Here is an 18,681-nt window from a genome sequence, read left to right as displayed (position 1 = left end):
GCCCTCTGTTTTCTCAATGCAATGTATATGGTGAAGCTTTGTACAGGCTTGGGGTTCAGAATCTTGCTTATTCCTGGTGGTTTTTTTCTTTTTCTTCTGCCAAGTGTGGCTCCAGATTCTCAGGAAGTTTTTGATCCACGGAGCTCACGCTGTCTGGTTCCTCCTTCTGGTTGCCATTTCTTATTTTAAGAATTGATCTTGATCCATTTGGAAATAGGGGCAGTTAATATTATTTTTAAATTTATCTCTATTTTTATTTACCAGTGCTTTTGAGTGATGGGAATACATAGTAAATCACCATAACCCAAACTTTCAACTAAAAGAATTCAAACTCTACAAGAATCATGCAAGGTTGTGTTTATTAAGCTTTATATGAAGATTACAGTTAAGTATTTCATGTGACAAACAAACATGACATTCTAGGAAACATTTCAAAATACTTCAAGCACATTATATTTACTGGGGACATAACTTCTTACTTTGCAACTAACATGGATATTAGCTTTAAGAAAAAGGCTAGATGGTTAATGACCCTCTTCTATAACATGATTAGTCTCAAGAAGGAGTAATAAAGAAAACCATATAACTATGATAGGGCTACACAGATCTTGTTTCCAAATACATCCTTTTTATTTAGGATAGGATTTGGACTTATATCAAGAGTTAAATGATTCATGCAGAGTCAGATACATGTTTTCTAGGTGTGATATTAATACAAAGCATTAGTTTATGTTTTAAAACTTAGAAAAGAAAATTTTTATATTTAAATAGCACTATATTAATGATTGTAGAAGATGTTTAACTCTTGAAGAAGAATCTTCTCTCCATTTTGCAGGGAATGTTTAGGAGTTCTTCTGAGAGATCTTCATTGTGACTGTCTTGATCTCTGTGTATTCAAGGACACCCTCTTCTCCCCTAGAGACAGAAAAAAGATACTTATAAACACTACTGTTCACAGCAGTGCAAGTATACTGCAGTCCTTGATTTGATGCATGCCTTCCATTGTTTATCTGGCTAGGAACAATGTACAGTATTTTCTGTGTTCAGAGGATTCATACAGTAGCTAGCTGAGCATAAGTTATGTGGTTGAACATAAATTCCCCTGTGGAAAGCAATTTGGAAAAATGTCTTTCATTTAAAATAATGATGTACACTCAGTTGATTTCCAAGATATTGTCAATTTTTAATGTTAGTCTGCTTCACCATTAAAGTTTGAACTTCTCAAAAGAAAATTCACTCAACATTTTATCAACACTGGATTAGATTCAAATAAATAAGGTAAATATAATTAAAGAGAAGAGGCAATATGTAACCACTTAACTAAAATCATAAAGTGAAGTTAGCCGTACACTTGCCATCTTCTTTGGCACAGATCATAAGAGGATAGAAAGTTATCATGCTTCAATTTCCTTCTGAGGGATCCTAAACTTTCAGAGCTGTAATTTTAACAATATCATTTGATTCTCGACAAAACCAAATGAAATCCTGACCTTTACTGTTATAGTTTTCTTTCTTTTTGGACTATATTTTTGTTTTCTTCTTTTTAAGAAGGATAGAGGGAAAAGATTGGCCTACATCTTTTTGCTGATATTCTTTTTGCTTATTCCACCACTTGCTTACATAACTTTTAAGTTCACCCAAATGACCAGAACTTAATACAAGACAATCTGTTTACACCCTAGATTTTGTTATAGTGTAATACCTCCGACCACTTTTGAAAAATATGGGTTATTTTTTTGCTGAAGACATAACTTGAAGGCATGGTTTCAGATATCCTCTGTATTATTTTGATGAGAAGATCAAATTGCATGTATTTAAAAATATACTTAAAATCATATCACCTATGCACATGGAGGCATACAGAAAAATAAAATATTGATCCTTTTCTACCCTTCCTTTAAGAAGGGCACTAATACATCCATTTTAAAAATGAAGAAATCGAGGCTCATAAGTTAGACAACTGGAACCAGACAACCTTGTTTAACAGATAAAGTTTTTTGAAGTTCAGAGTGTATTCAATGTTATACTCTCTTAGCACGCAGATTTTCTGTACTTCAACAATTCACTCTTCAGTTTAACTGCTTCTCTACTAACTTCATGGAGTTGAGCTCCTGATCTATTCTACTTATTTCATACTGTGTGTTTCTATTTTGCACTATGTATCTGTTTACATATTCTTTCTACCACCACAGTAATATGGTGGTTGAAATATAGTGCTAGGACTCTGGGACTTCTTGAACCTCATTCATAGCAAGTACATAGTTACTATAAGTTGAGAAAGTGGATAGAAGATTTTGTCATCCCTCCAGTTCTCTGCATCACCAAATATATTAGTTTTATTACAATTAAAAACCAAATAAAACCCTGACCTTTACTGTTAGTCTTTTCTCTCTTTGAAGAATGATTACATTCATACATCCAACAAGGAACCTTAAAAGTAGGAAATAATTCAAACACCAATCTATAGTGTTAAATATGTTTCCTTATGAATAGTAGCAGCTTAGTAAATTTTATTTCTCTCCTACTATTGCATTTCTGTACTTATGGAGTATATATAATATTTAATAAGCTATGTGGTAATATGAATTTCTATGAAAGAATTGAGGCATATTTTATTTAAGGTGGTGAACATAGATTAATTACTTTTGAGTAACAACTATTTTCATCGAAACAAGCATTTATCTTAATAAAAGTTTATTCTTACATTTCTCTTCCATTTCCAGACATCTTGAATCCACCAAAGGGATCCTGGACAGATGACATCAGGTAGCAATTTACCCTGAAAAAAAGAAGTATGTTATAGATAATACATAACTTTTGAAATAACTACTTAATTGAGAATGTTAGAAACCAAGAGAACTTTTTAAGAACTCCATTCAGTTCAGTATAGTCATTGAGATGAAGAATAGCACCATAAAGCAGAATGCAAAACACATACAGCTGTGTATGGTTGTGTGTGTGTCTGTGTGTATGTGTGTCTATGAGTATAGCATAGAATGGAACAACTATGTATGAGGGTAATCTTTTGGGTAGTATATCATGTCTTTAAGAAGTAGTACTGAATTATAAAAGAGAACATAGCTGCGATAGGAGGAAAGATATGTTTGCTACAGATTACAATTTGCTGTATGGGTATATTCAATAGGCATTGCAATTCTCTTGAGGTTTATTTACTTATCAAGCTAGAATCACAATCATTTCTTTGCGATTATAATATGTATCATAATATTCAGTTCAGTTTTTCATGAATTGGCTCAATAAATTGCTTAAACACAGTCCTTGGCAAAAATTGGACTTCAGGCTTGAGATATTGATCAAGTGGTAGAGTGTCTGCCTAGCAAGCGTGAAGCCCTGAATTCAAACTTCAGTACCACCAAAAGAAAGTACTGGTCTTAATTACCAATATGCTTGTCAGATGTCACAAAGTTTTTAAAGATACTTATATGAAGAAATATAATTACAAAATGTGAATAAAATTATAGGCAAGAGTTCAATAGGAGATCAAAACATGAGAGGGGCTTAGAATCCACTTGCTCATATCACGAACAATTTGTTTAGCTCTAAATTTCATAGTGACCATAGTTCAATGCAGAATATAATTACATACATGATTCTCATTACACACAAAAGGAAAAAAATTAAGAGAGAAAACAATACTGTATTTTTATATTGTTCTTCCCTAAATGCTATTACAACAGGTGAACAGCCAGGTGACCCCAGATAAACTGTGTTGTCCTTGGAAGACTTTGGTCATTACTTTGATTTTGAGGTATGTTCAGATGTTTTCTCAGGAAAAACACTTACTATTCCAATTCCCACAGTTCTACATTCTCACGAAGCCTCAGAGTCCTTACCCCTGCCTCCCATACTGAAGAGATAGTTCCTTGAGTAGATTTACACTTTTAGAAGGAGGTTTTTGTAAACTTAGGAAAAATGCTCTTTCAATTAAAATTAAGATCTCTACTTTAAAATTATCGGTAAAATCCCAGCAACTCTGGAATTCAATTATTCCCCTATTACTGGCTGAGTATTGTTAATGCTAAAATTCAAACTGTTCCAAAACCCAAAATATTTTGAGCATTATGTCAGAACATTTTAGATTTTGGATTTTAGGATCAGCGATACTGTGCTTGCAATATATACTGCCAAGGTTGAGAGTCATTGTTTTAGAGTTGGACACAATAGCTCTGTTATTTATTCTGGGATCTAAAAAAGTTACTTAAGCCCACTAAGCTTTTCACCAATAAGTTTGAGATAACAAATAGTCATTGTAAGGTAAAACAAAATGATGAATGTAGAAATACGTTGCCACATGGAGCAAATATTCAGTGAAAGATGACTCTCACCTGGGCTAGGAAAAAAAGACTCAAGAGCACCTAAAGGGAGAGGAATTGTTTGGTTGTGTCCCTTAAGGACAAATGTTAATGTCTAGTGCTGTTTTCTTTTTCTTTATTTAGCTTGAATATGTGTGATACAGAGAATAAGCTTGTGCTTTTCCCAGGAAAAATGGGAAGTTCGACAGGATAAAAACTATTGAGGAAACAGTCCAGGAACAGGGGACTGGGAAGCAATACAACATTTTGAGAGGCACTTTAAGGAGGTCCAAATGAGGTAGACATGCTGTTCAAAACTCAATTATGTTCTTCTAAATTACAACTTTCAGCCATGTCTAATAATCCCAGAAAAGTAAGAATCTGATAGAAGAATTAAATATTTGCAACCATAGGTTCTCAGAAAACATCGTCTTTTCTAATTAAACTTCTTTGTATATAGCATAGTGCAAAATGCCTAGACTTGCCTAGCAATACATATATTGTATAAATCACATATCCATAAAACATTTTAGTGAAGTAATTGCAAAAGTCTGGATAGAGTTAAAGAAAGGTCTTCCAGTATAGTAGTTATTTAATTAGAATTTTTTGTTGTTGTTTGTGATTTTTTTTTTTTTTTTACACTTTCAAAGGAGCAGCTACTTTACTAGCTGGCCATGTATTTCAAATGAAAAAGTCAAGGCTGCAAAAGTTAAAGTGAAGTGAGACTTTTAACATGTGTAACACCGAAAGGCCTATATAACTTCAGTTTCACTTACCACACTACACCCGCCTGCAGAGCAGAGGCGACTGTCATGGCTCTGTCAAGGTCTTTGGTAAAGACTCCTGCTGCTAAGCCATAGGGAGTATTGTTTGCTCTCTTGATCACTTCCTCTACAGATTTGAACTTCATGATTTGCTGCACTGGTCCAAATATCTATACCGCAAGACATGAATGAAAAAATAAAAATAGGTTATAAATAAATATTTTAAATGATATAGGTTTCCCCATATTCTAAGTTGGTTAAAGTTTTGTTTTTGAGTACAGACCCATGTGTAAGAATCAAAACAGGTAGCTGTAGAAAAGAAAGGTGAAAATAGGCAATGATTATATGTTAAATTCCCTTTGAAATAAGAAAGGATACAAGTAAATAAGGCAACATTTATTTTCCATGTGTTGGAATTAAGTTTTATAGAACTTATACTAAGCATGAGTTCACTGGCAATGGCTGTAATCATAGAACAGGAAACAAAATTCACAATTGGATTATTCCGGTAGTCTCTAGTTACCACAGCCCAAACTCATTCTGTGTCTTACCCCAGATAGGCAGATTTTCTCTTAAAATGCAAACTTCTGTATGTCAATAAAACATTTATAAAAACTAATAGAAGAGGTAACTCTCTGAGTGCTGACAGAGTATTATGGGAAAAGTGAATGAGGTAGGCAAAAATCAATCAGAAATGACAAATGATTTTCTAGTGTTCCCCATTGATGTACATGGTGTAGGGGAAGTGGAGGTTGACATTCACTACAGACTGAGTGCATATCCTAAGGTTGTAAGTGTAATCATGACATTGTAACCCAGGAACTAGAAGTAGAGAAGCTGCTGCTGCAGTAAATGTGTTAATATTTTACATAATTTTACTTGAGCATAGTACAAGGCTCCAGGCTCCTACTTTGAAGAAAAAGCTAGTATTCTGCTATATATAATTATATAGATAGATGATAGATAGATATCACTTGATCATCCACAACCCAGCCCTTTTTGCTTTAAATAGTTTTCAGATAGGCTCTCTTGCTTTTTGCCCAGGGCTGCCCTCAGACTGTGATACTCTTACCTCTGCCTCCCTCTAAGCTTGGATTACAGACATTCACTACCATCCCTAGCTTGTTTTTATTTTTTTGTGTGATATGCCTTCACTAACTTTATTGCCTGGGGTGGATTTGAACTGTCATTCTCCCATCTTTGCTTCCCACATAGCTGCGATTACTATACTTATTGTAGAAACACGATAAATGTTTACTTGAATTATGATTGTTTTCCTCTACCCTTTCTCTCTGGTATTGCTCATAGGTACAAGAACTACAGCTCAAACCAGACAAGAATTTTCCAATACATGCAAACATTATAATTCTGTTGAGGAATGAATTGATGAGGAGAAGCTCAGTATGTTGGATATGCAGGTACTATATTTTGTTTTCCCTATTTACTTCTTCTGTTTGAAAATCTGATTGTGCCCTTTCTCCTTGATTTGATATTTGGGGGAGGTGTAAAGAAAATAACCTCAGGGCCAGATGTGGTGGCTCATGCCCGTCGTTTCAGTTACTTAGTAAGGTTGATCATGGTTCAAGTCCAGGCCAGCCCAAAAGTTAGCATGCTCCCCATCTCAACATGGTGTTAAATGTCTATAATCTTGACTATGTGGGAGACATAGACAAGAGGTTCATGGTCTAAGGCAAGCCCTGGACAAAAACGTAAGAATATCTCTGAAAATTAACTAAAACAAAAAATGCTGGGGTGTGGCTCAAGTGCTGCCAAGGAAGCTAGCAAATTTAATGCTCTCATTTCAAATTCAATACTGCCAAAAAGAGATATAAAGTGAGAGAGAGAGAGAGAGAAGAAGGAAAGGAAGGAAGAAAGAAAAAGAAAGAAAGGAAGGAAGAAAGAAAGGAAGGAAGAACAAACCTGTCATATGGTGGATATGAAGTACAAATATATCCTTTGTGTATGTTATATATTAAGTATATAAGTATATCTATTAAATTTATGTATTTATCTGTTATATCACACCTCACCTTTCATGTGCTCTTAGTGTCATAGTCTCAGATGTTTCAGCTGTCACCCTTCCTACTTTTGTGTAATGTTAAATAAATAGGTAGGTAGACATATATATATATATGAAGATATATATATTCTTCTATATTTACACATAAAAAATTAAGAAGTCCAGCTGGTGAAAAACTATATAGTGAATAGTGCAGTGGAAGTTAGGGAATGACTTGAGGCTGAATAGTATTTTTAAATATACAGAGAGTATATGTGTAGTAAAAGGCCAGAGAGCAAATATTGTTCTAATGAATAGGATTTAGACATTGGCTTATTTATTTATTTGTGTTTAGAAAGCATAAAGTCTACTCTCAGCAATTTTCAAGTATATAATACTTTGTTATTAATTATAGTCACCATGCTGTACAGTAGATATCTTGACCTTATTCTTCCTAACTGAAGTTTGTGTCCTTTAACCAAAATGCCACAGTCCTCATCTCCACAAAGCCCTGGTAGCTTCCATTCCACTCTCTGCTCCTGTGAGTTAATCTGTTTCATGTTCTACATATAATTGGGATGGTTCAGCATGTGCCTATCTGAGCCTGGCATATTATGTAGCAAAATGTCTTCACGCTTACCTGTGTTGTCACAAATGGCAAGACACTTTTCCATTACTTCTGGATTGTGAAGGAAGGAAGCCCCTAAAGATTATTAAGCATCCTGTTCTGTATTTAGGAAGAAATTCTTGGCAGGCCCAGTGGATTCCCTACTATATTGAATCTTGATCACAGACAATTTAAGCCTTTTTCATAGCAGAAATGAGGAGTACCATCTACTGAGAAAGATGGTCAAAGAGCTGAGAATGTGAGAGGCACAGCTGGTGCACACAGACAACGCATGGCAGCAAAAGGAACAGAACGGAACGACACCATTACCTCCTCCTTGGCAATGCGCATCTCATCTGTCACATTGGAGAAGACCGTGGGCTGGACAAAGTAGCCTTTGTTCCCCCAGGGTCCTCCTCCACATTCCAGTGTGGCCCCTTCTTTCTTCCCACTCTCAATGAGGTCCAGTATTTTATTATGTTGTTCCTTATCAATCTATTTAAGAAATAGCACATGAAAGGTAAAAATATTAGCAATTGATAAAGTTAATGAGTCTGTTAATGAGGGACTAAAAATGCCAGGATATTGTTATTAAATCTAATGTTGAATTGAGACAGCTGAGAGAGGTTCAGATTCATTCTTAGGGACGTTTCCTTCGTATGAATTTTCAGGAAAGATACCTTGACAGTATTTATATTATTAAATATAAATCTAGTATTGTGTAAGAAATGCATAGTGGAATGGTGAACACATCAGCCTTCCACACACTGTCATTTATCCACTCAGGAAGAAAAGGTCAGTAATGATGATGTGCTTAGACTTTAAGAAGACCCTATGCTTCCTTCCCCTGAAACATCCCCTTTGGCCTGGTCCAAACACATTCTCAACATGGATCAGGCGTTTTCCAGATCAGTAGATTGACTGAAATTGATAGCCAGTCCTCATTATTATCTTCCTGCTTCATTAAGTGGGCCACATTGAAGTTTATGACAAGTCTTAGAAAAGTTGAATGTATTAAAGAGTATTTTTAAGGGGAATAATTAGTGGTCAGAGTTCAAGTTAAGAGTTACCAGTAGCACATACCTCTCCTCCATGCCATGGAATGAGAGAACTCTGTATTATCTTAGTTCCCTTAATGGGAGTTTGAATGATTGAGTGACTATTGGATAGATATCATCAGTGTGAGACATCCTGTCTCAGGTATGGATTTAAGTACAAACAGGAGAACCAGGAGCTAAGATGACAGGGGTACTTATCACTTTAACTTGTCTCTCTCACTACTCCAAAAGATGAATTCTTTATCTTCTTCTTAGACTCTGAAAACTTCCCTATCTTTTGAAGGCCAGGAAAAGTTTCCATAAAGTTATTTCTGACCTCACACATCTCAACTCTCTCTCATTGTTAAATGATTAAATGCTATCTGCAATCAGAAACTATTTTATAAAATTTGATACAATTAGTGCCATGTTTCTCAAGAATCTTTAGTGCACAATATTGAATAGGACATCCCACAAAGATGTCCCTGTTCATTTCCAGCAGCTTATGGAAGTTGTGGTATTTGTATAAAGGAAGAGATATGTTTGTTATTACATATTAGTTAATATAATACAGCTTAAGTGGTATTGTTAGATTCTGCTTCATTAAAGCATTCCTGTAAACAGTTCAGGGTTCCATGTACCTCCATGGAAAGCTTCTTTGCCTAGTACAAGATATTAATCAGACTATGACCTCAAAGTCAGGATATTTTTGGTTATTTCAATATATTTTTCCCTTGGGCTGGTAGAGTGACTCATGTGGTTAAGGGTCTGTCTAACAAGTGCAAGGCCCCAAGTTCAAGCCACAATAAAAAATTTTTTAAATAATATGTTTTCAAAGTCATATTGTTTCTGTGTCTGTGACCACAGTGTACTCTTGGTGAGCATTTAGTCCCTACATACTCACTAAAGAAAGAGGCTGAGAGATTTGGAATCAAATCTCTGAGAGATTTGGAATACTTATATAATCACTGACTTCTAAAATTAGAGGCTTTCTATTGAATACCTTGCTGCAGACAATGTGCTCCTATAGGCAATAGGTCTGGCATCATCTGGTAGCAAGTTTTCCTTCTTAGGCTGCTCCCTAGCCCCATTGAGTCCAGTGTGATTCCAGTTCATGGGGAAAATGGAGGAACACCATGCTAGAGCATGGGACTAGTGACAGAGTACTTCAGCTACACTGAGGGATGCATTCAATTTGGCCTGGCTAATTTTGATTCACCAAATGTACAAATCTTATTCAGATAGAGTAATGATGAATTTGGCTTTCTTTAAGGACCTCATGCACTATTCAGTAATGCTTTGCAGGTACCAGGAGCTGATTACTTCCAGGTGAGTCACTTGTTCATGGGCTGGTCTTTGAATTGTTTTGGGTCACTGCATTGTTGAAATTTGCTTAAACTACATATTTGAATGAGTTTGAATGTGGAGAGTTTTTTATTCTGTATGTCTAATGGATTGAAAATGAAGATAAATTGGAAAAAGACACAGCCACAACCCTTAATTTAGTTGTAAACCACAAATCCATAAGAGTCAGGAGAGCATATTTCTAAAGTTATACACATACATAAATGTTCCAAAGTTTAGAGTTATTTTCACTTACTTAATAGACATTTGAGAATGCTCAGTAAGCCAGTATTATGATGGATGCATTATGCAGCTTATCATTTCATTTATTTCACTGCACTATGCCCCTGTAAGATTGATATTACTGTGCCATGTTGTACAGGTGAGGAAATAGAATCTGAGGGAAGTTTTGTCTTAAATCCAGCCTATAATTCAAAATATATTGCTCCATACCATAACAAGATCTTACTCTGTTGATGTTAGTAAAATTTATATGGATATATTCACTTTTTCTCCATGAAAATATGGACTTTTCCAAGTTATAAAGGATCTACATATTTTTGTCTATGAAGTCAATTAGGAAAATCAGTATAAAAATGAAGAAATACATATGTGTGGATGGATACACATATATAAAACAATATAAATAGTACACAGAAATGAAATTATCCTAACACTCAAAATCTTTAAAATAAGAAAAATAAACTTCTTTTAAAAAATATTTTCCTAAACAAATATTTTTCCCCATTACTTTCCCTTCATTACTGTTTTATTGTAATATTAATAAAGAAAATCCTATAGATATATTTTATGTGGTTTGTATTAGCTAACAATGGAGGAAACACTATTTTAAACCTTACTGAGTGTCTCTTCTCCATAAGATTTTTCTGATCGCAATAGATGAAAAATGGTAAGGGTAAAGAATCCCTGGAAGGATTTTCCACACTTCTCCCACAATAGACTGAAAGAGCAGGCTGGTGACCTGGGAAGCCCACCAGGCCTCTGCCGTACACAGACAACAGGACTGGATGCTAAAGGAATAACACTAGAACTACTAAGGCTGAAATTCTATTATTCCTGAACCAGAAATTTTTTTTCTTTCTTTTTTTCCTTTTTTGTTTTTTTTCTGTTCTTTAAGTGTTTGTTTTTCTTATTTTCTGTCTGATAGTCCAAGATATCTCCCTGTTAATTTCTTTGGTTCTCCTTTTTTTTTCTTTTCCTTCTTTTTCTTTTTCTTTTTTCTCCTTTCTTGGTTTTGTTAGTTTTACTACTGTAAGTTAGCTAATACTAAATTACACATAGACCAGGAACACAAACAGTTCCAAGTGGAATTACAGGAAGATGAAAAAAGGACAGAAAACATTCTCCCACCAAAAATAAATTACTACTGGACTCAGAGGGAAATGAAGAAAACACATACCCAGACCCAGACTCCAGCAAAAAAAGGATAAACTAAACCAAGGAATCCAACAAACCCCACAAAAACACCCTGAAAGAAGAACTCCTGCAAGTAATCAATGAGAATTTCATAGTGATGATACTAGTCATGGTCAATGAAAATATACAGTAGGTACTCAAGAAATTCCAAGACAACAAACAAAAAGAATATGAGAAACCCCAAAAACAAATATATGAAATCACAGGAGCCCTAAATAAACACCAAAATGAAACAGAAAACACCATAAATAGTGAGATAAATGAATTAAGAGTGAAAATTGACAATATTAAAGAGGAAGTGACCCATGATATGGAAAACCTCAGAAAAAAGAAGGAAACAGAAATACAAAACAAAATGGAAGGCCACTCCAGCAGACTAGAACAAACAGAAGACAGAATGACAGAACTCAAAGATGAAATGTTAATTAAAGAAAAAACTGAAGAACTATTAGTCAGACAACTCAAGACCTGTGAAAGGAATGTGCAAGAACTCACTGATTCCATCAAAAGACCAACCCAGAGAATCATGGGACTTGAAGAAGGAGAACGGGTGCAAGCAAAAGAAATTTGTAATATATTCAACAAATTAATAACAGACAATTTCTCAAATCTGTAGAAAACTATGCCCATTCAGGCACAGGAAACCTCCAGGACACCAAACAGACTTGACCAAAATAGAACTACCCCACGATATATTATCATTAAAACAACAAGCACAGAGAAATGAGAAAGAATACTGAAGTCTGTAAGAGAGAAAAAACAAATAACATACAAAGGTAAACCAATCAAAATCACAACTAATTTCTCAACAGAAACCTAAAAAGAAAGAAGAGCATGGAGTGATGTCTTCCAGGCACTGAATGAAAATAACATCAACTCTCAGATACTCTACTCAGCAAAACTATAACTCAAAATAGATGGAGCAATGAAAGTCTTCCATGACAAGCAGAAATAAAACAATATATGACCACCAAGCCACACCTACAAAACATTGCTCAAGGAATTCTGCACACTGAAAGTGAAATCAAACAAAACCATGAAAGGGCAGGCAGTACCAAATGACTGGAGAAGAAAAGACAAGAAAGTAGAGAGTAACAACAAAGACACTAAATGACAGGAATCACTACATACCTTAAAATACAAACACTGAATGTTAACGGGCTTAATTCCCCCATCAAAAGACACTGCTTGGCAAACTGGATTGAAAAAGAAGATCCAACAATCTGCTGCCTACAGGAATCCCATCCCATTAACAGTAACAAGCATTGGCTAAGGGTGAAAGGCTAGAAGAAGATCGACCAAGACAATGCAGGAGTAGGAATAATTATCTTGGACAAAGTAGACTTCAAACCTACATTGATCAAATGAGATGAAGGACATTCCAGACAAGTAAAAGGAAAAATAAGCCAAAAGGAAATAACAATTATCAACTTATATGCACCCAATTTCATCAAACATACACTGAAGGATCTACAAACATATATAGACTCCAACACAGTGGTAGTGGGAGCCTTTAATACCCCCTTATCACCAATAGATAGGGCATCCAAACAAAATATCAATAACGAAATCCTAGAACTGAATCACACCAAGATCAAATGGACCTAGCTGATGCTTACAGAATATTTCATCCAATTTCTGCACAACATACATTCTTCTTAGCAGGTCATGAAACCTTCTCCAAAATTGATCATATCACAGGCACAAAGCAAGCCTCAGCAAATATAAGAAAATCAAAATAATGCCATGCATTCAATCTGATCATAGTGCATTTAAACAAGAACTCAGCCACAAACACAACAGTAGAAAACATGCAAACAATTTTGAAACTGAACAACACATTGCTCAATGATCAATGAGTCACTGATGAAATAAAAGAGGAAATTAAAAGGTTCCTGAAAGTTAATGAAAATGAAAACATGAACTACTGGAACCTAAATGACACAGCAAAGGCAGTCCAAAGGGAAAGTTTATAGCCATGAGTGCATATATTAAAGGGTCAGAAAGATCTCAAATCAATGACCTAATGCTACATCTCAAACTCCTAGAAAAACAAGAACAAGCAAATCCCAATCCCAAAACACGCAGGAGAGAAATAATACAAATAAGGGCTGAAATCAATGAAATAGAAAGGAAAAAAAACACATACAAAGAATCAATGAAACAAAAAGTTGGTTCTTTGAAAAACTAAATAAGATGGACAGACCCCTGGCAAATCTGACTAAAATGAGGAGAGAAAATACCAAAATCAGGAAAATCAGAAAAGCTAAAGAAAAGATAACAACAAACACCACGGAAATCCAGGAAATCATCAAAGACTACTTTGAGAACCTATATTCTAATAAATTTGAAAGTCTTGAAGAAAGGGACAGATTTCTAGATACTTACGACCATCCAAAATGAACCAAGGCGACATTAATCACCTGAATAGACTTATAACACAAAATGAAATTGAAGCAGCAATAGTCTCCAAAAAAGAAAAGTCCAGGACCTGATGGATTCTCTGCTGAATTCTATCAGATCTTTAAAGAAGAACTAATACCAACCCTCCTCAAACTGTTCCATGAAATAGAAAGGGAAGGAACATTGTCTAACTCATTTTTTGAAGCCAATAGTACTCTTATCCAAAACTTGACAAAGACACCTCCAAAGAGGAGAACTATAGGCCAATTTCCTTAATGAATATCGATGCAAAAATCCTCAATAAAGTAATGGCAAATCGAATCCAACAACACTTCAGAAAGATCATACATCATGACCAAGTCGGCTTCATTCCAGGGATGCAGGGATAGTTCAACATGCACAAATCAATAAATGTAATACAGCACATTAATAGAAGCAAAGACAAAAACTACTTGATCATCAAAATAGATGCAGAAAAAGCCTTCGACAAGAGCCAACACCACTTCATGATAAAAGCTCTAAGAAAACTGGGAATAGAAGGAAAATACCTTAACATTGTAAAGGCTATATATGACAAACCTATAGCCAACATCATACTTAATGGTGAAAAACTGAAACCATTTCCCCTACAATCAGGAACAAGACAAGGGTTCCCACTATTCCCAATCCTATTCAACATAGTCATGGAATTCCTAGCAAGACCAATTAGGCAAGAAATAGAAATAAAAGGAATACAAATAGGTAAAGAAACTGTCAAAATATTCCTATATGCAGATGATATGATCTTATACCTTTAAGACCCAAGAAACTCTCCCCCCAAAATTCCTAGACACCATAAACAGCTATTGCAAGTAGTAGGATACAAAAAACATTAGCTTTTCTGTACACAAATTGAGAAGGAATATGTGGAAATAATTCCATTTACAGTAGACTCAAAAAAATTCAAATACATAGGAGTAAACTTAACAAAGGATGTGAATGACCTCTACAAGGCGAATTACAAAGCCCTGAAAAAGAGATTGAGGAAGACTACAGAAGATGGAAAGATCTCCCATGCTCAAGCATTGGTAAAATCATCATAGTAAAAATGGCTATACTACAAAAAGCAATCTACATGTTTAATGCAATTCCTATCGAAATTCCAATAATTTCATCACAGAGATTGAAAAATCTACCTTAAAGTTCATTTGGAAACACAAAGGACGGCAACTAGCCAAGGCAATACTCAGCAAAAAGAGCAATGCTGGAGATATCACAATACCCGACTTCAAACTATATTGCAAAGCAACAACAATAAAAACAGTATGGTACTGGCACAAAAACAGACATGAAGACCAGTGGAACAGAATAGAGGACCCAGATATGAATTCACACAACTGTGCACACCATATATTTGACAAAAGTGCCAAAAACATACATTGGAGAAAAGTCAGCCTCTTCAACAACAAATGATGCTGGGAAAAGTGGTTATCCGTCTGCAAGAAACTGAAATTAGATCCATTTTTATCACCCTGTACTAATATCAACTCAAAATGGATTAAAGACCTTAATATCAGACCTGAAACTCTGAAGTTAGTACAGGAAGGAGCAGGAAACACTCTGCAAGTAATAGATACAGGCAAGGACTTCCTCAATAGAACCTCAGCCGCTCAGCACCTAATAAAAATGGGACTTCATAAAATTAAAAAGCTATGCACAACAAAAGAAATGGTCTGTAAACTGAAGAGACCACCCACAGCATTGGAGAAAATATTTGCCAGCTATACATCAGACAAAAAAATGATAACCATAATATACAGGAATTTAAGTAACTAAACTCACCCAAAATCAATGAACCAATAAAGCAATGGGCAACTGAACTAAACAGAACATTCTCAAAAGAAGTTCAAATGGTCAAAAAACTCATGAAAAATTTCTCACCATCTCTAGCCATAAAGGAAATGCAAATCAAAACCACACTAAGATTCCACCTCACCCCTGTTAGAATAGCCATCATCAAAAACACCACCAACAACAGGTGTTTGCGAGGATGTGGGGATAAAAGAACCCTCGTACACTGCTGGTGGGTATGCAAGCTATTGCAACCACTCTGGAAAAAAATTTGGAGGCTATTTAAAAATCTAAACATAGATCTTCCATTTCATCCAGCAATCCCACTCCTGTGGATATACCCAAAGGAAAGTAACACAGGCTACTCCAAAGGCACCTGCACATCCATGTTTATTATAGCGCTATTCACAGTAGTCAAGTTATGGAAACAACCAAGATGCCCTACTATTGACATATGGATCAAGAAAATGTGGTATTTATACACAATGGAATTTTACTCAGCCATGAAGAAGAATGAAATCTTATTATTCACAAGTAAATGGATAGAACTGGAGAACAGCATTCTGAAGAGGTTAGCCAGGTTCAGAAGACCAAAAATCATATGTTCTCCCTCATGTGGGGACTTCAGATCTAGGGCAAATACAGCAATGTTGTTGTCTTGGGCGACATGACAAAGGGAAAGCACATAAGGGAGGTATGGGAATAGGTAGAAAATCCAAAACATGAAAGAATTTGATGTCTCCACTCCAGAGGAAACTTTAAAGTGACAGAGGTCAACATGAGAAATGGATCAGGAACGAGTGTAAAGATCAGTTAGAGATGAATCACCTTGGTTTGTAACACATTTGTACCTGGAAACAATGCTAGGAATCTCTCTGTATAGCTGCCCTTAACTCAACTAGCAAAAATGCTTTGTCTTTCCTATTATGCTTTTGTCTTCTCTTCAACAAAATTAGTGATAAGGGCAGAACAGGTTTTGCTTGGAAGCAAGGGTTGGTGGCGGGAAAAGGTGGAGCAGGGGGAAGAAAAGACCCAAACAATGTATACACATGTAAATATACGAATAATTTAAAAAAAAAAGGTATCCTTGGGATCTTCTGAGTCTTTTATTTCTCAAAATATCAAAATACCTTCTTATCCTAGTAATTCAGTGCAACGTGTTAAAATATGTACATTACATACAGAGATAACATCTTACATTAATGAGTTAGATAGATTACTGGGTTACTTACTTTAGAAATCTATGAATACATAATTTTAAAAATCAATTTTAACTTCTTCCTCTTAAATACATGATGTATTTTAGCTCAATTTTTTTCTCTGTGATTGACTTGTAGGCATTTTATTAGAGAAAAATATTGTACAACCGATGTTCAATATTAAGTATCTTAGACACTCTCATTTACTTTCTTCCCTTTTTGTGTGTGCCTATGTTTATACAGGTAGACAGATAATTAGAGAGAAAATACAACAGAAAAATTAGAATTATATTATTTTTCTTCTGTGAGATCAGTTTAGATTGGAATCAAATATATTTCTTGGCATTCATTTGAGAAGTTACCAAATAAGATAAAGATTGGCAATTCATCTATGTAGTCATTAAACTCAAAGACAAATCCAAAGTACAATGAAACTAATATGGAAAGAGTTTTTACTTCATTACCCAGTTGTATTAGGATTTTTAGGTTTCAATACTTGCATATGCCCAAAACTTGAGGTTTTCTCACTGGATACTTGGAATCAATAGTGCTTATTAATTTTCTTCACACCTTTAATTCCTCACATGTCTCCTAAACTCTTTGTGGACATGAAAAATGTACAACCCAGGAACAGAATGATTTCTTTACATGGAAATTAGGGGCTTTAATCTCTATATTGATACATTATTGTTAAAGATGTACAGATGAGAGGTAAATCTAAATCACAATCAGGCCCTAAAAGGAAACTTTATTCCTGTCCCTTGGTATGTCATTCTCTATGTTGCTCACTTACCTGAGGGCCTTGAGTTATTCCTGGAGTCAGAGGATTTCCAAGAATATACTGCTTAGCCCGCTCAACACTCCTTCTCACAAACTCATCATAAATTGATTCCTCCACAAAAAGCCTGGATGCAGCTACACATATTTGGCCCTGGTGCAAAAATACCCCTTGGTGTGCAAATTCAACCGCAGATTCCACTGCAATAAAAAACAAGAACTTATTAAAGAAGGAATATTATCTTTTTTTTTTTCAGTATTAGGGTTGGAACCCAGGACCCTGTGCTTTCTAGGCAGGTATTCTACCACATAAGCCATGCCCCCAGCCCTGAAGAAGGAATACTTTCTATTTTTATATGTGCTTCTCAGAGGGAATATGGTGATACAGAAAGATGTTGACTGTATAATCGGAGATGGGCTAAACATAGTTCATTATCTTAAAGGCCAGATGAGAAATTAATTTTGATAATCCTATATTTACTAAGGAAATGGTAACAACCATTACTATCACCTACAATGTTGATTAATATTACAACTTTAATATGGACAGTACAAAGAATATGGATTTGATCATAAGATCAAATATCACTTCAGAAGATTTTTATAAGCATCTCCACTGACAGAAAATGAAGGTACCTATATTTCACTACTGTGAGTTTAATCCATATACTTATAGCACAGAGATAAACTAAATATGGATATAACTTTTTTGTATGCCATGAATGTTTCTTTTTGTTCTCAGGTTTTAGTTAGAGAACAAAATAATCTGAACTGTCCATTTCCTTTAATAGTTTAAAATTGTCTTAAATACTCTCATCAATAGGAAAGTGAATTTCTGAAAAAATTAACAAAGTTAATCAAACTCCACTACTATTAAGAATCAACCACCAACCTTATGAACATTTTCTGGGACAGACATTTTCAAATCTATCTAAAACATAGGTCATATTATTTTAATTATGCCTATAATT

The 18,681-nt window shown here is 34.9% G+C and overlaps 1 protein-coding gene across 1 annotated transcript in view; it reads right to left on the bottom strand.

Annotated features, from left to right (window-relative positions):
* Positions 1 to 340: 340 nt before the first annotated feature.
* The window catches only part of LOC109680288 (aldehyde dehydrogenase 1A1-like), a 39,084-nt gene continuing 20,743 nt past the window's right edge, over positions 341 to 18,681 (bottom strand). Inside the window, exons 9-13 of the mRNA XM_074052043.1 lie at positions 17,727 to 17,911; positions 8,014 to 8,178; positions 5,090 to 5,247; positions 2,705 to 2,779; positions 341 to 915 (exon numbers count right to left, since the gene is read on the bottom strand). Of these exons, the coding sequence (XP_073908144.1) occupies positions 843 to 915; positions 2,705 to 2,779; positions 5,090 to 5,247; positions 8,014 to 8,178; positions 17,727 to 17,911 (656 nt within the window). The 3' untranslated portion in view covers positions 341 to 842. The remainder of the gene's footprint in view (positions 916 to 2,704; positions 2,780 to 5,089; positions 5,248 to 8,013; positions 8,179 to 17,726; positions 17,912 to 18,681) is intronic.

This window comes from Castor canadensis, chromosome 13 (genome assembly GCF_047511655.1).
Source record: "Castor canadensis chromosome 13, mCasCan1.hap1v2, whole genome shotgun sequence".
In the NCBI taxonomy this organism is placed as follows: Eukaryota; Metazoa; Chordata; class Mammalia; order Rodentia; family Castoridae; genus Castor; species Castor canadensis.
Note: the sequence above shows the minus strand (reverse complement) of the source record. Positions and strands in the feature narration are given on the sequence as shown.